The sequence below is a fragment of the Anopheles maculipalpis genome, chromosome 3RL, assembly GCF_943734695.1.
Source record: "Anopheles maculipalpis chromosome 3RL, idAnoMacuDA_375_x, whole genome shotgun sequence".
In the NCBI taxonomy this organism is placed as follows: domain Eukaryota; kingdom Metazoa; phylum Arthropoda; class Insecta; order Diptera; family Culicidae; genus Anopheles; species Anopheles maculipalpis.
Window position 1 is genome coordinate 88,475,031 of NC_064872.1, and position 20,042 is coordinate 88,495,072.

At 42.6% G+C, this 20,042-nt stretch overlaps 3 protein-coding genes across 3 annotated transcripts in view; 2 read left to right on the forward strand and 1 right to left on the reverse strand.

Moving 5' to 3' along the window:
- LOC126561506 (importin-7) overlaps positions 1–18,840 on the reverse strand; it is a 431,061-nt gene extending 412,221 nt beyond the window's left edge. The window contains exon 1 of the mRNA XM_050217698.1: positions 18,834–18,840. The gene's annotated coding sequence lies outside the window, so the exon portion shown is untranslated. The remainder of the gene's footprint in view (positions 1–18,833) is intronic.
- On the forward strand, positions 2,848–4,996 carry LOC126562731 (succinate dehydrogenase [ubiquinone] iron-sulfur subunit, mitochondrial). The gene is made up of 4 exons (XM_050219307.1): positions 2,848–3,130; positions 3,936–4,046; positions 4,115–4,419; positions 4,522–4,996. The coding sequence occupies exons 1-4, from the start codon at positions 3,071–3,073 to the stop codon at positions 4,916–4,918; spliced, it is 873 nt and encodes a 290-aa protein (XP_050075264.1). The 5' UTR covers positions 2,848–3,070; the 3' UTR covers positions 4,919–4,996.
- LOC126561157 (klaroid protein) lies at positions 8,169–14,647 on the forward strand. Its single transcript, XM_050217103.1, has 5 exons — positions 8,169–9,421; positions 9,699–9,908; positions 11,826–13,550; positions 14,073–14,185; positions 14,438–14,647. Exons 1-5 carry the CDS (start codon positions 8,200–8,202, stop codon positions 14,645–14,647), a joined length of 3,480 nt encoding a protein of 1,159 aa, XP_050073060.1. The 5' UTR covers positions 8,169–8,199.
- Positions 18,841–20,042: the final 1,202 nt, after the last annotated feature.

Here is a 20,042-nt window from a genome sequence, read left to right on the forward strand (position 1 = left end):
CTTAATTAGTTTCCTCGGTTTATTATTATGTTATTTTTAGATAAAAGGACAATCATGTTTCGTATGGTGTTGTGTAAAAATTGAACCTTTTAAAAAGCATGTTTTCCTTTTCCTGAACAACCAAAAATACAGTGAAATTTATCCAAAGTAGATGTAAGAAGCAGTGCAACCATCAATGTCACCTACTAGAGGAAAGAATGTGTAATAGACGTTTATATTAATGTTCTTGAAGGGTGAACCCCGTCACTGTTCTACGTTTTGCACCAGATGGTAGAGATTTACGATGGTGATGATTGTTTAAAGTGGTTAGCTATAGAAAACTTTCTCTCTCTCCCTCAATCTCCACTCGTGAACAGAGAAATGTTTCACTACTGTACCTTTGCTGAGACTTAAATACTTCAATTTGCTAGTGAAGACGATATAGATAGGACAAAAATAAGCAGATCGGTATCGGTGAAAGATAACGAACGATCACGATCGCTGGAAAGAGGGTAAGAGTGAGGAGTGTAGAACACTGAAACAGAATGAACAAAAATGCCACAAATGTTAGCGTCTTTATCGACAATCATTCAATGGAGGGGGTGAAAAGTAGTTATATCCCTAGTAGGACACTTACACTTCGATACCACCATTCTACCAGTACCAACCTACCCAACCTAACCGGCGTTTATTGGGAATGTTATTGTTTGTACTTAAAACACTTAGAGGTGTACTTAACGATAATCTCGAAACCTATCGAGAAAACCTTTTTCTTTGCTTTGTAGTGTACTAAAAGTTAAAAATCGAAAGGTCTGTTTGATTGTAAACTATTTGCAGATTATTAGTTTGCTAATACTCACACTAAGCTCACACCAATGTGTATGTATGCCTAAATGAATAAAAAAAAAACACAATCACACAAGAAGAAATTAAACGAAATGGCAAAGAAACTGTAAGGTTAACTCCAATTTGAAAGCCAACAAGAATTAGCAACAGAACAATTAGTAAAGTTTTTGGGGCGATGGGGCAACCCGGGGCACAAAGCTGTGTGTGGGGTTTTTTTGTAGAGCAGAAACATAGAGGGCGGTTAGAAGGATTTTTGAGGCTTTGGGTTGTTTGAACAGCAAATACATAACAAAAGCAGCTACTTACCATATGAGATAAAACCATCTGGTCAGATTTCGTTGCATAGTTTTCAGCATGGCTCGTACACTGGCACGTCCCCATTTCGGTGCGCACGTACTAGCGTTAGTTGCAATCCCTTTCTTCCTGGGCCTCGTTCCAACCGTCCGGGATATTTTTTTGGTTAAACCGGATACCTTTTAACCATCCCATCCCGGTGGGTGGTGACGATGGTTCGCTAGAAGTGGTAATCCCGCCGGTATAGCAATTGTGCGTAGTTGTGAAAAAATGGTAGCTGCATAAAAGTGTAAAAGTAAATGTATTTAATGTGTGTATGTGTTATTATGAGCTGTACATTTGGAAGTCATACAAAAAGAAGACACATTCTAAACAAGCAGTCTCCCTCTTTGTATGTGGAACGGATGAGGGGCAAAACGAAGGCAGACAGACAGACAGAACGGCCACTTAATTGTAATAATATACACTATCGATAACCCAGCTAACATGTGCATGTTCCATTTACTTAGAGAATAAGACGTTAAGGAATCATTCCTTCACACGACACTATCCCTCGCTCACGCCTCGACTCGTCGGCGTGAGCTGGACTCCTGTTTTCTATACAAGCTAGTTGATCTGTTTGTTGGAAACGTTTATTAGTGTGTAAAATGTTGGAACCCTTCAGAAATGAGTTCCCCCGGTAGACAAGCAGGGAACAATTCTGATTCTGACGATTAATAATGCGCCTCGGCAGAGGTGCACGTGTGTGTCTGTGTCTGTAGAAACTGTGGTTGTTCTTCTGATTAGGAATTGGTAATGATAGAATGGTGCAGGTGTGTTACGATGCTCTCATCTAAACAGCTTTCTGTGAAGCAATGGGAGGTTGGCCAAACTTTTTCATAATCAAGCTAGGACTAGAACAGAACTATTGACTAACTATTTTTTAAGTACATAGTAAGTACTGCTGCACTTCTATCGAATAAAGCGAAATATATACGAGAATCGAAAAAAAAACAGATGGTACAAAAGAGGTTTTCTATTGGGCAGAAAGCCTCGTGGCCATTGAAAGATTCAAACTAGAACATCCCTCACATCCATCTCTGTATCATACTTCGTAGCTATGAATTTAACAATTTAATGATTCTATCGATGAAAAAAACAGAACGTACTTTCTCTACGCCCACTGGCCCATTTACGGTGTGAGGACATAAACCATACTAGAAATAGTAGAAATCAACAAAGTAGAAATGTATTAATATACTAAAATGGTAGATGGGAAATGAAACTGTCCAGCAGAGAGAGTGCTATCATGCACGCGTGTGTGTTTGTGTGTGATGAAGAGATAAAGAAAAATAAGCGAGAAGGGAAAACGATGAAGGGCCACGTGTACTGGACATGAAATAATAAAGTATTTTCAAATATTTTCTCTTTTCAAGTGGTGTATTTTCTTTGTTCCATTTGTGGCATAAACATTCGAAAATTGAAAGCGATTTTACAAAAACACAAATTTGCTGTGATTATTCCTTATCTTTTTCTGTGTAGTACATTCCAATAGTTTCCAACCGATGTCTTCAAAACGAACCCTTTGTGAGTATTAACGAAACATTCAAATTGCGCTTTCGTTCAAACTTTAATTGAACGAATTCGTTCAAACTATTCCACACTTCAACGAGGCAGTCGTCAAGTAAGCATCGCTGCTGAACGAAACAAACGTCAAGCGCGTACACCTTTTGACGAAAACAAAAAAAAACGTTTCTCGCACTTTTTTTGTTTTTCGATCTCTTATTTCACAAATTCAGGCAACACAAATCGGCCAGGATCTGCGTGCTCGAGTGGAAAATCGCGGCCTCTCGTCGAAACAAAACAATCTTCGAACGCTTCGAAGCCTTCCGGTCGTTCCTAGCCTGTGCATTCGTGTGGCGTGTGTGTCTGTGTTTGGTGCGTTCGCGAAAAAACCTCGCCAATTGATACGATGGCCGTAATTGCAGCGGATCTCAAGTTTCTGCTGGCCTGCCGTGGCACGTTTGGCCAGGTAATGCTTCCATCGAGAAAGGGGGGGATTTTGTTGGCGTTTTTACTTCCAGAACAATCGTGCAACGGAAATCGTTGCATTTATCGGTCCGTATACTTAATCCGTAGGATAATACGGATGCTGACGCACGTACGAAGAAAAAGGGCCCCACACCAACATTGTCTCGTGCTAAATTAGTGTAACATTATATAACGTCTGCCGTGCAAAAAGTGATAATTCCGGCGGGCGTACGAAGGGTCCAGGGAGCGGTAATGTTTTGACGGAGTAGAAGAATCGATCGACAAGGTCATCAAACCATCGACCCTATCTTTCTGCGAGACTCCCATCCTTGGTCACTCTTATCATTTCAACCCCCCGCATGGGTTGGCGCCACCGGAAAAGAATGCCCGGAACAGTGCCATGATTAACGGGTGAAATGTGGTCACGGGTCAACGTGTCTCGCCGCTAATTGATTGCAGCTCGCGTGGAATCTGGAATACGATGAACCTGTTTCGTGTGACTTTTTTTTCTTCGCTCTCTCCTTTATTCCTCCCTTTTCTTTCCCAATTTGTGCGGCGCGAATAATCACGATCGGCACGCGGCCACCGCGACCGCCGTGTGATGCGAATTAATTCAGTAAATTTTATTGCATCGTGCGCGCCAATTGAATGATCGCCGTTCTCTCCCTCCTTCCATATTCGCCAAGTAGCGTGTAGGTCAACAAGGCCAACGCGATCAAGTTAGCACTGGAAACGGCTTGCTTTGCTTTTGACATCGATTAACGTGTCGGGGACGGTTTTTTTTTTGTTTCGTTTTTTTTTTGCAGATCAGAAACATACACCTCGCTGCCGCCAATAATGCTGCTGCTAAGAAAGTGAAAAAGTTCCAAATTTACCGCTGGAATCCGGATCAGCCCGAGCAGAAACCGTACAATCAGGTGAGTTCGAGAACATTACGCAATAGAAGAATTTTTTGAATCTTGATTTTGTTGTACGCTTCCAACAGACGTATGAGGTGGACCTGAGCGCCTGCGGACCGATGGTGCTGGATGCGTTGATTAAGATCAAGAACGAGATGGACCCAACGCTAACCTTCCGACGATCGTGCCGTGAAGGTATCTGTGGTTCGTGTGCCATGAACATCGGTGGTACCAACACGCTGGCCTGCATCAGCAAAATCGATGCGGACAACTTGGACAAACCGACCAAGATCTACCCTCTACCGCATATGTACGTGGTAAAGGATCTCGTGCCGGACATGAACAATTTCTACAACCAGTACCGTTCGATTCAGCCTTGGCTACAGCGCAAGTATGTGTCCCCCGAGGGTTTTCTTATCAGCACCGACTGCTGCTAATTGCCTAGTAACGAATCTAACTCATTGGTTGGTGTTGATTTCCACTGTCTCCATAGGAACGAAAGCACCGAAAAGAAGGGTGACGCCCAGTACCTCCAGTCGGTAGATGATCGCGCCAAACTGGACGGTCTGTACGAGTGTATTCTGTGTGCGTGCTGCTCCACGTCCTGTCCGTCCTACTGGTGGAATGGTGACAAGTATCTGGGTCCGGCCGTGCTCATGCAGGCCTACCGTTGGATTATCGATTCGCGTGACGAAAGCACGGCCGCCCGATTGGACAAGCTAAAGGACCCGTTCAGTGTTTACCGGTGCCATACGATCATGAACTGCACCCGAACGTGTCCTAAGGGTTTGAATCCGGGTAAGGCGATTGCCGAAATCAAGAAGCTACTGTCCGGTATCGCAAAGAAGGATGCACCCGGACTGGAGACGGCCGCTCTCCACAACAAGTAAAGCGCCGTTGCGAGATCAAGCAAGTGTGTAACGCAATACATCCGCTTCCCAGTGCAAGTGCAGCTTTATTTGACGACGCACACAGCGCACACACACGCAACACAACGATAAGAAGAAAAGGAAAACGATGTGGATTAAAAATTACAAAAGGAACGTACGCAACACCGCCGGTTTGTTGATAGCAGAAAGGAAAGTATTTCGATACCAAAAACAAGCAAGATTATGAGCAGCTTCATCTAGCAAATGTGTAATTCAACATTAATTGGTTACTTAAAACACACACGACTACCACCGACAGCAGCAACAGCAACATGAATTCCTTCTTGTTGGTGCATAAATCCTACGGTGCAAAAATCAAACCAAAAACCTAACCACCTGCCCTGTCGAATGGTTCAATTTTAGTTTAGTTTTGCCATTAGGAATGTAGTAGCATTAGTTTTCGATTCCTGAAAAAGCAACATTGAGGCCCCCTCCTGCAAGTCCCCCAGTTCCCTAGCCTACCCAGTGCGGTAGCAATTTAAATGCGCGCCAGACATCATAGTAAAGCGAGAGAGAGAGAGAGAGAGAGAAACGAAAAACCTACATCCACATTTATTTATTGTCGTTCCGTAGCAAATGGATTTGTAATAATGAGGGAATAAAGAATAGAGAATACCTACAAAATCCGGCGCTGTACTTAATTTACTGATAAAACATTAGTTTTCCTTTATGCTAGAAAATAAGCTACAGAATGTGATGAAATCTTGAATAACAAAATGGAAAATAGAAACAAGCGAATAAAATCTTCAAGCTAGGAAAGATTTTCGAAAATAATACAAACGATAAGACTGTTAATTTGTAACAAAAATGCTACTTGGGTCATTTGACAGCATTTGTATATGCAGGGATGTCGCGTTAAGAGGGGTATTATAAGGTGAGAATTTTTCCTTGTATTCCAGTAAAATCTGAGTTTTTTTGCATTTCATTTTATGAAGAAAATAAGTTAATTGTTTGTAAAAAGTAAAATAGATTGACAAACTACTACCTTTTACAAGAAAGATGGAACAGTATAAATCAGCTCAGATGAAGAGCCCTGTCTTGCTGAGTGATGGGCTTGATTGTTCCGTTCGACAACTTCGAAGTGGAACGATCCCATCCGGATCGGTAAAGTTTTGTTCGTTCCGATTGTGTGTGTGCGTGTCTCTGGTACGAGTAGCGAAAAATGGATTGAATTTTTGTGTTTAAATAGTTTATTTCGTGCTAGAAATAGTTGCAAAAGCTCGCTAAACCATCGCCACAGGTACGTACATTTGAGTGTCGTTGATTTTCCGTTGGTTTAGGTCGAAAATGGTGCGTTTTATCAGTGACGCGCGGCTCATGCGGGATGACGCGAACTCTCATGTGTGTAGTAGCGCGTCTCGCTGTAGGGTGCTACCGCTGCTGCTTCGTTACGAATTTGTTTGTGTTGTATGGCTTGATTTTCTGATCCCGCTCGAGAGGGAAAATGTTGGTCGGCTTAACGCAGTTAAGCTTTCCCGTGGGCTCTGGGGTGATCTGGGGCGTGTTTTGGTACCATTTGCTGTACGGTGGCGCGATCGTCTACTGTGGGGCTGAAGTGCATTTGTTTATTTTTAACCACATTAAACCTCTTGATTTTTTCGTCCTACTATGATGCTTCTGAAGTGGTAGAGGCTACCGAAGAACATAACTATGATGGCTTAATGACGATCGATCGATCAACCCGATGGTGTATTGGGTTTGGAAAGACGCAACGCATGCTCGTCTGTTTAAGTTCGATTGATGATTGATACCACGCTTCTTCTAAGTTTCAAGAGCAGCAACGGTTTTATCACCATTTTACTCGCCACTACGATAACCACTACAGACGCAACGAACCAGACAAGATTTTCGGACCGCTTGATCGCACACCCTTCCTAATCCCGGCTTCTTCAACGGTGCAGTGCGGCTTGCCCTCTAGCGCGTCACGGCCGACAAGCATACTGAGCAGCAGGGTGGGGCAGCATAGAATGCGAATGAGCGCGAATCATCAAGAATTCGAAAACCTCCAACTGCCGTCGCGATACGACCAACGGCGTTCGTGTTTTAATCGAAAGCAATCATCACAAACAAGTAGAAGAAGATCCACCACACCAGCACACTCAAGAATCATTTAACATATTGTGGCACAGAAAAGTCGGCCCCAATGATGACGATGGGGGTGACGCACTTGTTTACAGGGAACCTATTTTTAACAGATGCGTGCCCCATGCGCACCCATTCGGATACATAAGAAATCGAACGAAACACCCGGTCCGGTGGTGCGTTGAAGCAAAAGAATAGAGAATAAAAACATAAGAATGATGATATTGTTGCAGCGTAACGAGAGGGGAATCCGCGTTGGAAAAGAGGCGGCGAGTCTCTTTAAACTGCAGCTGAATTTTTTATTCGCACGAATCTGGTTTGTGTGAAACGATGTGAAGCATAGTGCGAAAGAAGGAAGAGGAATTTAAGCCGGCAGCGATACACGCACATGAAGAATGGATTTTAATTCCCTCTTTAAGCCCTTTACGTAGGCTTCGAAAGGAAGATTGCATGCTTGGTCATTTAAAAAGTAGAATAATTTAATTTATAACCAGTTTAATGTCGAAATCGTTGAGCAACACCATCACCTTCCCCCAAAAGTTAGTTGTAAAAGGTTGTTTACATTTTAACGTAACGCTCACTCACAATTACCCGCTCGTGCCCGGGTGTGGTGAGCATGAATGGAGCGAAGCATGTGAAGTGTTAATTACACATCGCCTGCTGTGGTGTTATGGTGTTGTTTTGAGGCATACACGCGAGACCTTTAAGCGTTTTGAAACCGCCAAATGCACGGCGCTATATTGTTTCAATGTCAATAATCTAGAATTTCTAGTCTTTTTTGTTTGTGAATAAGCTGCAAAACTACGGAAATATGATGAAGATTGAGTAGGACGATCACTAAACATGAACTCGTGAGATCCAACCGCCTACCTTTCATTTTTGGTGTGTGCGTGTAGCTCGCCTCGTCTGTTGCCATCGACGACTGTACCCATCGGTCATGGGTTGCTGTGTTGTGTATCAACGTGATCATGCGTGCTCGTTTGTTTATCTTTATGTTTTATGTGCACGGGTTTATCTTTATCGTTTCTTCTATTTATCTTCTTTTTTCAGATGACATTCAGGGTCCCTTAGAAGTAGAAGAAAAATAAACCTCATCGTACGACAATAAACGCAGCTGAGAGATCATAAGAAGAAAACCAGTCAACAGAAACAAAATCAGCATGTCTCAACCACAGAGTATCGGCGATGTAATAGATACCCGGCGAAGGTCACGTTCGAAAACACCCAGTATAAGCCTACGCGTCAGCACCGAACGTGAGCTAAACGGTTCGGAAACGTCACCTGGCCGGAAGGTACGCAAACCGCCCACGGTCGGTATGATCGAGGAGGAGCCGGCTTCACCCGCCGTCCAGAAGACGGGTACACCGACCCAAGCACGCACCAATCCCGTGCGTTCAACTCGCACCGTAACGTCAGACTACTCGTCCGAAGATATCTCGCCAGATCGTGCACACCAGGCGGCAACCGTCGTGAGTGCAAACGCACAGCTGTCGAAAGCGATGAACCAGCTCACGCAATCGTCCGTTAATACCACCACAACGACAAAAACGGTCCAAGAAACAACGGTCGTAATTGGTGGCGGGAAAGAAACGATTAGCACCAGACAAACGGTCACACAATCCAGCACCAACAACAGTGCAAAAAATGCAAATGATAACACCACAACAACAACCACTGCCCCCGGTAAAGAAGCGCTTTCGACGTCACCAAAGAAAGATGCCGGCAGTGTGCAGAAAGTGTTGTCCCAAGCCGCCACAACCGCCACGAGGAGCAGCAGCGGCAGCAAGGGTTCCGTGGTTACCACCGCCGCCGCCGTTATACGTACGAGCACGCCTAAGAATGCCGCCCAAAAGCTAGCCTCCGCAAAGGTTATCCTGACGCCGGAGGAACTGCAGCAACATGCCGCATACAAAGAGTACCTGGAAGCGGGCGAATACTGGAACAAGTACCCGAAGACGGATTACACCTACTCGGAGCTTTCGCCCCATCGGCGTGAGGTCGCACCGGGACTGGTTGCAATGCCCAATATGTCGAGGCCGAGTTTAAACAAGCACGCCGAACGGGTGCAAACCATGATCCAGCGTAATCCCGAGCAGGAAGCGTACATACGGGAACGGTACACTTCGGCCCGGTCACGATTGATTCGATCGAATCCGTACGATTCGAACGACGAGACGGATGAGTTGACCCAGAGCAGGAGTAGCAGCAGCCAACAATACCAGCAGCAGCAGCACCGTGTAACGATCGAGCAACGTTCGATCGTGTCTCGTTTCTTCCTGTCGATCGTTACGTTCTGGTTTACATGTGTTGATTCGGTGCGTAGCGTGTTCCGCCGACGAGAGGAACATCAAATGTACTACACACGTATCGAGGACGAGCGAGGTATGTGTGCCGAATGGCTTATTGCAGGGTTTTATCAGAAGAACATCATAACATTCTAGCATAACTGTCCACATGAAGGTGTAGTAGCAGCACAAAAATATGTAGGATATTTTCAGAAAAGCATAGGACGAAAACATATATCGAAGGGAATCGTCAAAACGCTTCTAGAATTTAAGTTAAAATGGACAGTGAAGCTAAAGTGTTGTGATTTGTGAGGAGATCCTACGTGCATCCATATCCTATGCATGTATATCTTATGAACTTTTTTGCGTTTTAGGCTTCTTCGCCCGTGTGTCCGACGGTGTGACGTCCTTCTTCGTGAATGTATTTAAGCGCATCTATCTCTTCATCTCTTCCGTCCTATTTTTGGACGCATGGTTGCTGCAAACGGCAGCAGTTGACAACGAACAGCAGCTTCAGCGTGGACAGCGAAAGCGTCGTTTCTTGCTGTTCCTACTGGTTTTGTTACCATTCTTGCTTACCGGAGGTAAGTTCGACTTCAAATACAATATTCTTACAGAAGACTGCACGTTCACACAATTTAGAACAAAATGTCAATTCCGTATTATAGTCTGATTGATGATAATGCGTTTTTACCATTTGTGAAGTTTTATATTCTAATCAAAGTTCTTTCTGTCGCCCTCTTTACATTACCTTCTTCCTTCCTTGCTGCTCGACGTTGCCCTCGACACCTTCCAACAGGTACCCTTCTCTATCTAGATCCTTCCGCGCTGGAAACGATTCGCGCAAGCCTCCCGTCTGCTCTGCCAGACCTGCCCGAACTTCCGAAACTACCGAACCTTCCTAACCTTCCCGATCTTATGCCGGAGCTTCCGGAAATGCCGGACGTGCCGCTTCCCGATGTTGCATCGATGAAACAGTACGTCGGCGACCGGTGGACCGATTTGTCCGATCTGACCGGGTTCTATCTTGATCAGTTGAAGCTGGCGTCACAGAATTCGGCCGATGCCGTTCGCCAGCTGTGGGAAGGTGGGGAGGTGGAAGACCCGAGTGCCTAATGTGGGCATGGTTGGTAAACGAAGGGAGTGCTCACAACACTCGACAGCGTTAGCATGTGTTTTTTTTCTTTTTTCATCTTGCTTGCCATTAATTTTTCCTTTTGTTTTCGCTCATACATAAAAGTACGGTTTTTTTCTCTTAAGATTAGTGTTAATAATCGAGTGTTGTAGCATGATAGGAAAATAGCAAGTCCCCACATCCCAATATCAAAATGCCATATTTTTTTAAATTGAAATTAAGGTTACTCATTACGATGATTAAATAATATTTCCCACCAATAGCATTTGTCAAGACAATAGAAAACACACATTTCTTTTTCGTTTTTAATGTTGTGTTCCTCAAAAAACGATTGATTAGCACATTTTTAGTCGATTTATTTTGTATTTCTTGTTTTTTTTTTAAACCGAACACAAAATTTGTATTCCATGCAAAAGCAAACAAAAGAACAAAACCATTTGTTAGCATAAGAGAATGGATAGAGGCAAAGGATAATACAACAAATAGTACAATAGTTCTCTCTAACGACGCCCTAAAACAATACATAATTTCAAAGAAAGAAACACATTTGCAATGTGTTTTATTTTAAATTTTCGCTTTTGTTTTCTTGAAATCGGCAAAAGGCCGACCATGTTCGTCTTTTGCATTTTTTTTTTTTTACATGAAATGCATTTTGTTTGTATTGAGGTTTGTTAGTAGTTACATTACTTAAGAACACACGTGTCAATTATCATCCCTCACGAACGAATAGACCGTTATAGTAAAGTTTCTTTTGCGAGTTAAATAAAGAGCATACAGCGCGGACACGATTGTCCAGCGACACACAAACAAAATGGTCGTGATCGAGAGCGTTTTTCCTTTCCCCTTTAACGAGCCCATTTTTCCGAATATATTTGAAAGTACTTGAACGATGAAACAAATCGGCGAGCGCATGTCGCGAGAGACTGTTAAGCGAGGGAAATTGTATGACTTGACAGGTAAGCACATAGCCTTTTCTGTTTGTCTGTTTTTGTTCGGTGTTCTTTTTATGCACTTTCCTTTCCCTTTTTTAAATATTATTTCAATTTTTTTTCGTTATGTATGTCCGTCCTCTATCCTTCTCTCGTTCGTGTTCGTTTGGCTAGTAGTTGTAGGATGAAGAAAATCTAACACTGAATGTGAAGTTTGCCAAGTTTGTTGATTCGTTTTGGATCGATATGTATAAGTATGTGTGAAAATGTTTCAATCATTCACACAAATAACAAAATAAACAATTATTTAACCGATAAGAGAAGGTTAGAGGGCGACATCCATTTCTCTAAATTCCTGCTATCCTATTTCCCTATCCCTTTTTACACTTAATGTAATCGCTGGACTACATGTAAGTAATGCTTAACTCTTCTTTCAGCGTTCCTCCTTGCGGACGAAGATCAAACGATCGTACTGCCTGCATCGTCCCGTGCTACACTCGCTCTATCATCGATGTCTCGCATTCTGCCAACAAATCTAAAGCAATCCGATCTAGATATTGAGTATATTTATCGATTCCTGAACGAAAAGAATGCAAACTTGCGTGAGAAGTTGGTGTCCGTTTCGTCTTTCATGCCAACCGTTTCACTATTCGGCTGGATACCGACTATCTCCTGGTCCTGGTGGCCATGGTCGTGGAGCTGGAGTGATGGTGGCAGCAGGAAAGACATTCCATACCCGGAAACAATACGTACTACGCTGCAGCGTACCCTCAGCAAGGAAGAATTTGAAGAACTGATGCGCTATATCGATGGATACATTGATGGCGTGATGGAGCAAAAGTTCGCCTCAAAGGTAGAGCAGGAACGGCTACAGAGGACGTCCGAATCATCTGCAAAGCCCATTATTACACCAGAAGTAACCGTACACGTAGCGCAGGTGATCGAGGAAAGCTTAAAATCATACAATTACCAGTTAACCGACAGTGACATTGAAAAGGTGGCGGAAAAGGTTCAACAATCATTGAGTGCCAACTATCCTCGGCTTTTTGAAAAATCGTCTTCTACCTCGAAAGATGGTAGTAACAGCATGCCGCTGTCGAAAGAATACATCACCGAGATCCAGCGATTAGTTGAGCAGCACATTACGGTACAAAACAATCACTACGTCATTAGCGAACCTCAGCTGGAAGACATTTTGGCACGGATATTAACGTCCGACAAGCTAAGTCTTTTAATCGATCAAAGAATCCTTGCCCACGGTGTCGCACACTCGGAGCATCGTGTGGTGGCCGATCAGCGCGAGCGAGAAGCATTGGTGGACGATCTTCGCAAAGAATTGAACGATATTAAGACACACTTTAGCGAGCAGCTGCTGAGCACCAGTGTGCAGTGGACCGAAAAACTCCAACTAGTGCAACAGAATCAAAAACAGTTCGAAGAACAACTGCGAGCGTATCGGTTGGAAAGTAACGATCTGTACCAAAAATTGCTGACCGATATTGACAACCGGCTGAACGCTTTGCGGGAAGAAAAGTACGAAGGCGTGAACAGAGCGATCCGCGAGAATATTATCACAATTTTAGGCCTTAACGTAAAGCAAGATATTGCCGAAGGTGATCTACGTGCGTGGATTAACGGATTGTTCGTGGCACGTGATCACCTGGAGCAACGGTTGGAGGAGATTCAAGCGAAGGTGAATGTGGCTGTACGAGAGGAAATCGATCGAACAGCGGGTCGGTTGATGAGCGAAATAGGTGAACAGTTGCGAGTGGAAATGATGCTTCGATTGAGGGAGGAAACGGCACGGGTAGAAGCCACAGTATCCGAGAGTAATACATCCGCCGATGGAAAAGATGTTCCGGAGGCGGCGGCGACGGCAACCTCTTCCAATCTTTCCGAAGACGATGTGAAGCGAATTGTGCGTGATGCACTCATAGTGTACGATGCGGACAAAACGGGTATGGTCGATTATGCGCTCGAATCGGCCGGTGGTCAGGTGTTGTCGACTCGGTGCACCGAAAGCTATCAGGCTAGTTCGGCAGAGTTTCGGATTTTCGGCATCATACCGATTTGGTATCCGTCCAATACACCGCGGACGGTCATTTCGCCCACGATGGAACCGGGACAGTGTTGGGCGTTCCAGGGATTCCCTGGATATCTGGGTGAGTGGCAAATAATATGAGGCAGCATTACAGGGTCTTACGGATGGTGTTTAAATGTCAACAGCTTTTTTGATTCATTCAAGAGGGGTTTTTTCGCGTGGGGGCATGTCAAAATATTCCTCTTGAGGAATGACGTATGCTGTTGATGTTTAAAAATGCGCCGGAAATCCCTGTGTATTAGTTGAACTTTTTTGTTTCTTATTCTAGCAAGTATTTACATTGTAAAGGTCGATTTATGTGTTTGTTTTGTACATTTATGTTTTCAACCCGTTCATTATTTTCGTTTCATTTATCTTCTTTATTTTGAGTTCGTATAGTCTATGCGTTTTCATTATTTTTTCCTGTTTTCTCTTGAATTGTATTATTTTTTCCTACACTTCATTTGTTTTCCACGTTTTTTTGTTCATATCTTTGTTCCCTTCATTTGCATTATTTTTGTTCAACTTGCCATTTTCCACCTCCTAATAGTTCCTAAAAACTCTTCCACTTTTTTTTTGCTTATGTCTTCTCTTCTATTTCTAGTCATACAATTAAATACCGAGATAATCGTGACTGGCTTCACGCTGGAGCATATTTCCAAACTGCTTGTATCGAACGGATCAATTAGCTCAGCCCCGAAGCACTTCACTGTTTGGGTAGGTTTCTAACGTTTCTCCTGCCTTGCATCCGGTTGTATTCGTCGGTAGTGTGTGTGTCGGTCTTTAGTTAGTTTGTCAGAAAAGATTAGTTTTCGATGGCATGCATCCAAATTCTCTATCATTCATCCTACCAGGCAGACTAATTGCATGTCGTATTCTTTGTATTAAAATTAATTTCTTCCATCGTGTGAGTATCTTTCACCACGAAAAGAGTTCTAAAGTATTGCTTCTTCTCACACCCAACAACAGGGCCTGGTAGCGTTGAACGATCCCGAACCTGTCCTGCTAGGCAGCTACGAGTACCTGGACAAGATGGGCAGTAGCGTGCAGTACTTCCCGGTGCAAAACAAGGACTGGCAGCAACCTTTACAGATTGTGGAGCTGCGCATCGAATCGAACCACGGCAACATTCACTACACCTGTCTCTATCGGTTCCGAGTGCATGGCGATAAGCCGTAATCGGTTATTCGGCGCCCGTCCAAGGCGTCAAGCAGAAGGATTGAGGGGCAATATTTTTAAATTGTTTTACAATATTTATTCCTCAGCTATGAAGAAAAGTTTTAGCGTGTTTTAGTTAAGGTGTGGTGCAGTGTCCATGTTTGATTGTAAATAGTTTTTTTTTTGTGTTTGAACTGCTTATTTCTACGTCATCTTCCGGCTATAGACTCGGCGTTGGAATGATACCATTGATTATAGTTTTAGGATGCTATTGTATCCGTGCCGCATAGGGCATTGTTTGACTACAATGTCAAATCAGCAGTTTTTGTTTTGTTTTACTCGTTTTACATTAGATACTTTATATAGAAAACCAAAAAAAACTTAAAGAAACTGATTTAAATATTTTACATCACTTTATATTCTATTTTCTTTTTCAAAATGCACCAATATTTTCAACTTTCTGTTACTGTTTTGTTGATACTTTGTTTCCCACCATTCTTCATCCTTCGAATAGTATGTGTGTGGAAATTAGTATTTAAAATGACTACCCTTTTCCTGTTCCAAACTAATGAAAACTAAGTGTTTCTGTTTAGTTTTTTAGATTAATTTTTTCTCTAACCAAAGGATTTTCAATTTTTAAATAAATTTGTTCCTCCTCGTATTGCGTTACTGTGCGTTATTTGTAATCCGTCAGCCATTTAAATACTTAAATAGGTATTATTATGATTGTATTCACCATAAATTGCGGTTTTAGTGTTGTTTTCGTGAATGATTGTAATCAACTGTTGTACTAGTTGTGCTCGTTTACTTTCTTATTAATGTTTGGGGAGCAACAGATGGACGAGACAGAATGAACTATACATAAATCTATAAGCTGATTTAGCGTTGTAAAAGAATGTGTTGAACTAGTTTTTTTTTATATTTAAATTCACTTGTCAAATGCTTAAACTAAGACTCAAACTACCATAGCTTAAGCTAGTCGTAATGAGGGAAAATACTAATCGACCAAATTTTATGGCAAGATCACCAAGAGAGACAGAGACAGAGACAGAGAGCGAGAAACAATAACCATAGTGGCCTTAAAATAAAATTACTTGTTTAAATAAGAAATATTTAAAGCTTAATACACACAAGATGGGTCCAGAGTTGGAAAAAGAAAGTTAGATTTTATGTTTCCATTTTGAAAAACTTCATTCCAAATTAAAAACTGTTTGATATGATTTCTCTCTTATTCCTGCCACCAAAATACGTAAGTTAATCTTTTTATCGTAGGACAGATAGCAGCTCCTATTAGTTTGAACTACTATTTTGAAAAAAGTTTAGTACAAATCGGGCAAATAAATTAAAATAATTAGTATCAGTTGGTTATGTTTCTTGCCAGACTCGAGTTCACAATTACTAATACCAGTATAAGCAATTGCTAAGATTTGTTTTTCATGGAAAAGTAATTAGAAAGCGAAATAGCAAAAAGCCAGGTACGCAAGCAAGAGGATAGAATTATCGAATAAATGGTAAGCAGCTAGAAGTAAAAAAAATCGCCATCCTCGTGAATAAAATGAAGCTGTTGTCAGGAATGACAATCATTAAAGTGGGTAAAAAAGTGTGCAAGTGAGGTTCTTTAAATGCTGAGAAATTAAGTTACGTGTTCCATTTCCTTCTGTTTTAATTGTTTTATTTTCTTCTCTCGAAAGGAAGATTATGGGAGCCAAGCATGTAGAATGAATGCTTGAGGACTTCCAGAAAGTGTTTTTAATCGGTCTTAATGCGCGGAAGAAAACGGAAAACCGATTAATAACCGAAACCGTAGAATGGAGGAATGCCACGATGAAAAAAAGATAGTTGTTCGTACGTTCAAAGTTGTCCAAAACCAGTCTTGTCTGTTCGCCAGAAAAAACGGGCTCTGCATGGCCGATCATGTCATGAACTTGACACCGGAACGCTTTGCCCTTTTTTGACCGACATTACAGTTCCAGCGAGGTTAGGATAATGGATTGACACAAGACGGCGCTATACGGTGAGTGGCATCGAGGGTTTCCATAGCAAACCAAGCCTGGACCACGCAATGCTGTTTCAACGTCGGATAAATAAGTAAGTAATGCCTTGTTGTCTTCGCGACTCATTTATTTAATTCCAGCAATCTCGTTTCAGTTAAATGAAGTTGACGTAATTTAAAGCTCTCAACAGCTTTACAGAGCTTTTCCATTGTCCCGTCCTTTGGACTGCACACAACGAACCAAACACAACAATTTTGTTCCATAATCCGCTCTCAGCGAGTTAATAGTCCGTGTCCTTCCTCCTGATGATAAGAGGACGATCAGCTGGATCCTCTCGATGGCCGCACTCGATTGCCAACCACCGTAACGAGCCAAGACCCTAAAACGATGATAAAGCAGCCGGTAATGTATTGATTGTTTTCCAACGCGAACGATGCATACGCGTTACCTCTAAGATACGATACTAAGGACTAGCTTTTCTTGCTCTACGATTTCTCGCTCGTCATTCTCCGACGGTGTATAATGTGCCTAGACCCCGGCTATCATAACAAAAACTCCTTCCTTTGTGTGTATCGGAACACAGCGTCAAGACATCAATGTCGGCCGAAGAAATGATGATCTCTCGAATGCAGGAAAAGATGGTTCTTAACGTCCAGTGGTGGTATATCCTCATCATCAACTTTTATGTCCGGTTCGTTCGGCTCGTCCTTTGCTATCGCGCTTTTGCCTGGGAATGAATATTTCATTCGATTTTGATGCATATTTCGACTCGTGCCTTTCCGGCCTTTCTATGGATGGGAAAATTATCCCTTCAAACTGACTGCCACGTTGTATTCTTCTTGCAATCACTCTGCTTTGAGTCGGAAGCTACCGCTTCTCATCGGAGAAAGACTGAAGAAAGGAATGAAAGGATGAAAACAAAGGGCGGGAAAAGAAAAGGATTACGGAATGTTGATGGATCAGATTTCCTCGTTCATAAGAGGAAAAAGGAAAGCAAATTATGTTTAGAAGAGACCAGAACTTGTAAATTTATTACCTTTTGCCAATATTTTGGTAACTAATTTAAGTTTGACTTGCAAACATAAAATTGTACCACTTAAACAATTACCGTAGAGCTATATAATTAACTCGTCTTCCAAGAACTCCTACCACGTACAAATGTGCACTCGGAATCCCGGAATCGGTAGCTATAATTAAAATTTATTCCATTTCCCTCTAAGAATCCTCCGCTAGAATAGCGCAACCCTTCCCTCCAATTCCTGGAACGAAAGGGAAAGCGCAAAGCTTTCCAAGCCAACCCGTATTTGTTTCCTTCTTACTATTGGTCTAAAAGCTCCACCACCAAGCTAATCGTTTGAAGCATTTGAATAATGAAATATTCATTTTGCACTCCATAACCATTTTCTTATGGCCCTCTTATGACCCGACCACATTTACCTACATTTATCCTTCCAATGCACACAAACACACGAGCGCGATTAGCGGAAGCCCATTTTTCATTTTACCCACTCAACGACCGTACCCAGCAGCGGCACCAGTCCCACGTGGAAGATAATTTTCTTTGACACTTTCATTCTCCGAAAATGGAAAACCCACTTTTACACAACCACCGTTGCTGCTTTCCTTTCCATCCCGAGAGTAAGCATGATCCAGAAATTAACTGTGCAGCGTAGCATTTAACCAGCGGCGCACCAACGCCACATTGCATCGATGGGGGAGGAGAGTTTGCCGACAAAAATGCAACTCCACACTAGAAAAAAGCATTCTCAGCGTTGGTGGTGCACTGTGGAAGCTGCGGCTGCTGCTTCGGTTGGTGCTTCCGTACCGCATTGCAATTATTCTTCTTCAAGTGCCCTCGAGGATTATCCCGGTCCATAGTAGAAAGCTTCTCGTTCTGCGCTGCTCCTTTCCACTACGACGGATGGCAGTGCTATGACGCGAGTAGTTTTGTTTATTTGTTTTCACTCGCGTTTGCATAAACTGTTCGCCTATGTTAAGCATGGTGCCCCCCGAATCTATGCCCTTCATTGGCAGAAAAGGCTTTGATTTTAAATGCACAGCAGCAGAGCTTTCCTTTGTGTTGCTGCTGTGTAGAGGAAACGTTCACCTGTTTTGTTTTGCGGGATCTCAATAGAAGAGGGGTTTCTTTTTAAAGACTAAAAGTAAAAAAAAAAAACAAGGATTTGAAAGCATAATTTACCAATAGTAGAAACGGGATTAAGCTGCAATAATTCTTCTTTGCTTTAAGACCAGTACTAAAGTAAAAGGACAATGCTCCAAACTAGGACGACTGATCTTCATACGGCAGGACCGGTGTTCAAATCCCATCCCGACCGTTCCACTATAGTGAGGACTGACTATCCAAGTACGTGGTATCAACAAGTCTAATAAACCGTTCAATGACCAACATGACCAAGTCCGTCGTCAAGCAAAGCAGAAAATGAAGTCGACTCTTTATAGGTTTTTATCACAGGGGTTCTTCTTGGTCAAATATCGGCTAAGATTACGCCAGCCATTAAATGGTTTACTAGACTTGCTGATACCAAGTAGTTGGAAGGCAGTCCTCACTCTACTAGGGAACGGTTCGGGTTGGATTTGAACAGCGGTGCTACCGTGTAATGACCGGCGCCGATGTCGTCTCTATACCTGTGCCGCCCCATGAACAGGTATAGATAACGAATCCTGGTCCTGGTAGACCGGATGATTTTTTCTGACGTCTTTTCTCTTTGGCTTCATATCCTGCATTAAAATATCTTCATTATCCCAAGCTTTATGGGTCGTCCGATGTAATTCTCGTGACATTACCAGCCTAAATTAAACAGCACAAGCTTGTGTGAATATTAGATGTGTAAATTAAACATAAAAACGATGTAAATAATCCCATCTAAATTGCGGCAGGTTTTTTAAGGTCCACGGGCTCGCTCTAGCATGGGCTTGAAGAAAAGATCTCCACTTGACATATTATGCTGGCCATTGCCATTCCAAGCTGCACGTTAAACTTTACCAAGCTAGTAGAATCTAGCTGGGATCTGTGTTAGAGCTTATCGGATCGCATAGTTATGTATCTTTATGTGACTTTAAATTCAAGAGGTGTTATAAATGGAGCTGCCATTTTTACTTTATTCTCCATGATAGGAATGATGCTTGATTTCTATAAATTTCACCTTTAAATTATGTCACCTTCATTTAACAGGAACGAACATTTGCCTAGAGTTAAATAACCGGTTCCCCGCGAAGAGCATTCTCAGGTCTCCGACCAGAGAGCATTTAAATTTTCATCGTCTGACAAAGAACATCAGCGAGGAAATATTTATTCAATACGCTTCCTCACCGATCGCGTCATCCTTTTCGGAGTTTCGGGTGACGCTCTCCTGGGGGGAGGAGGTGTACCGTTTTGTGTCACGCACAGACTGATATTATTA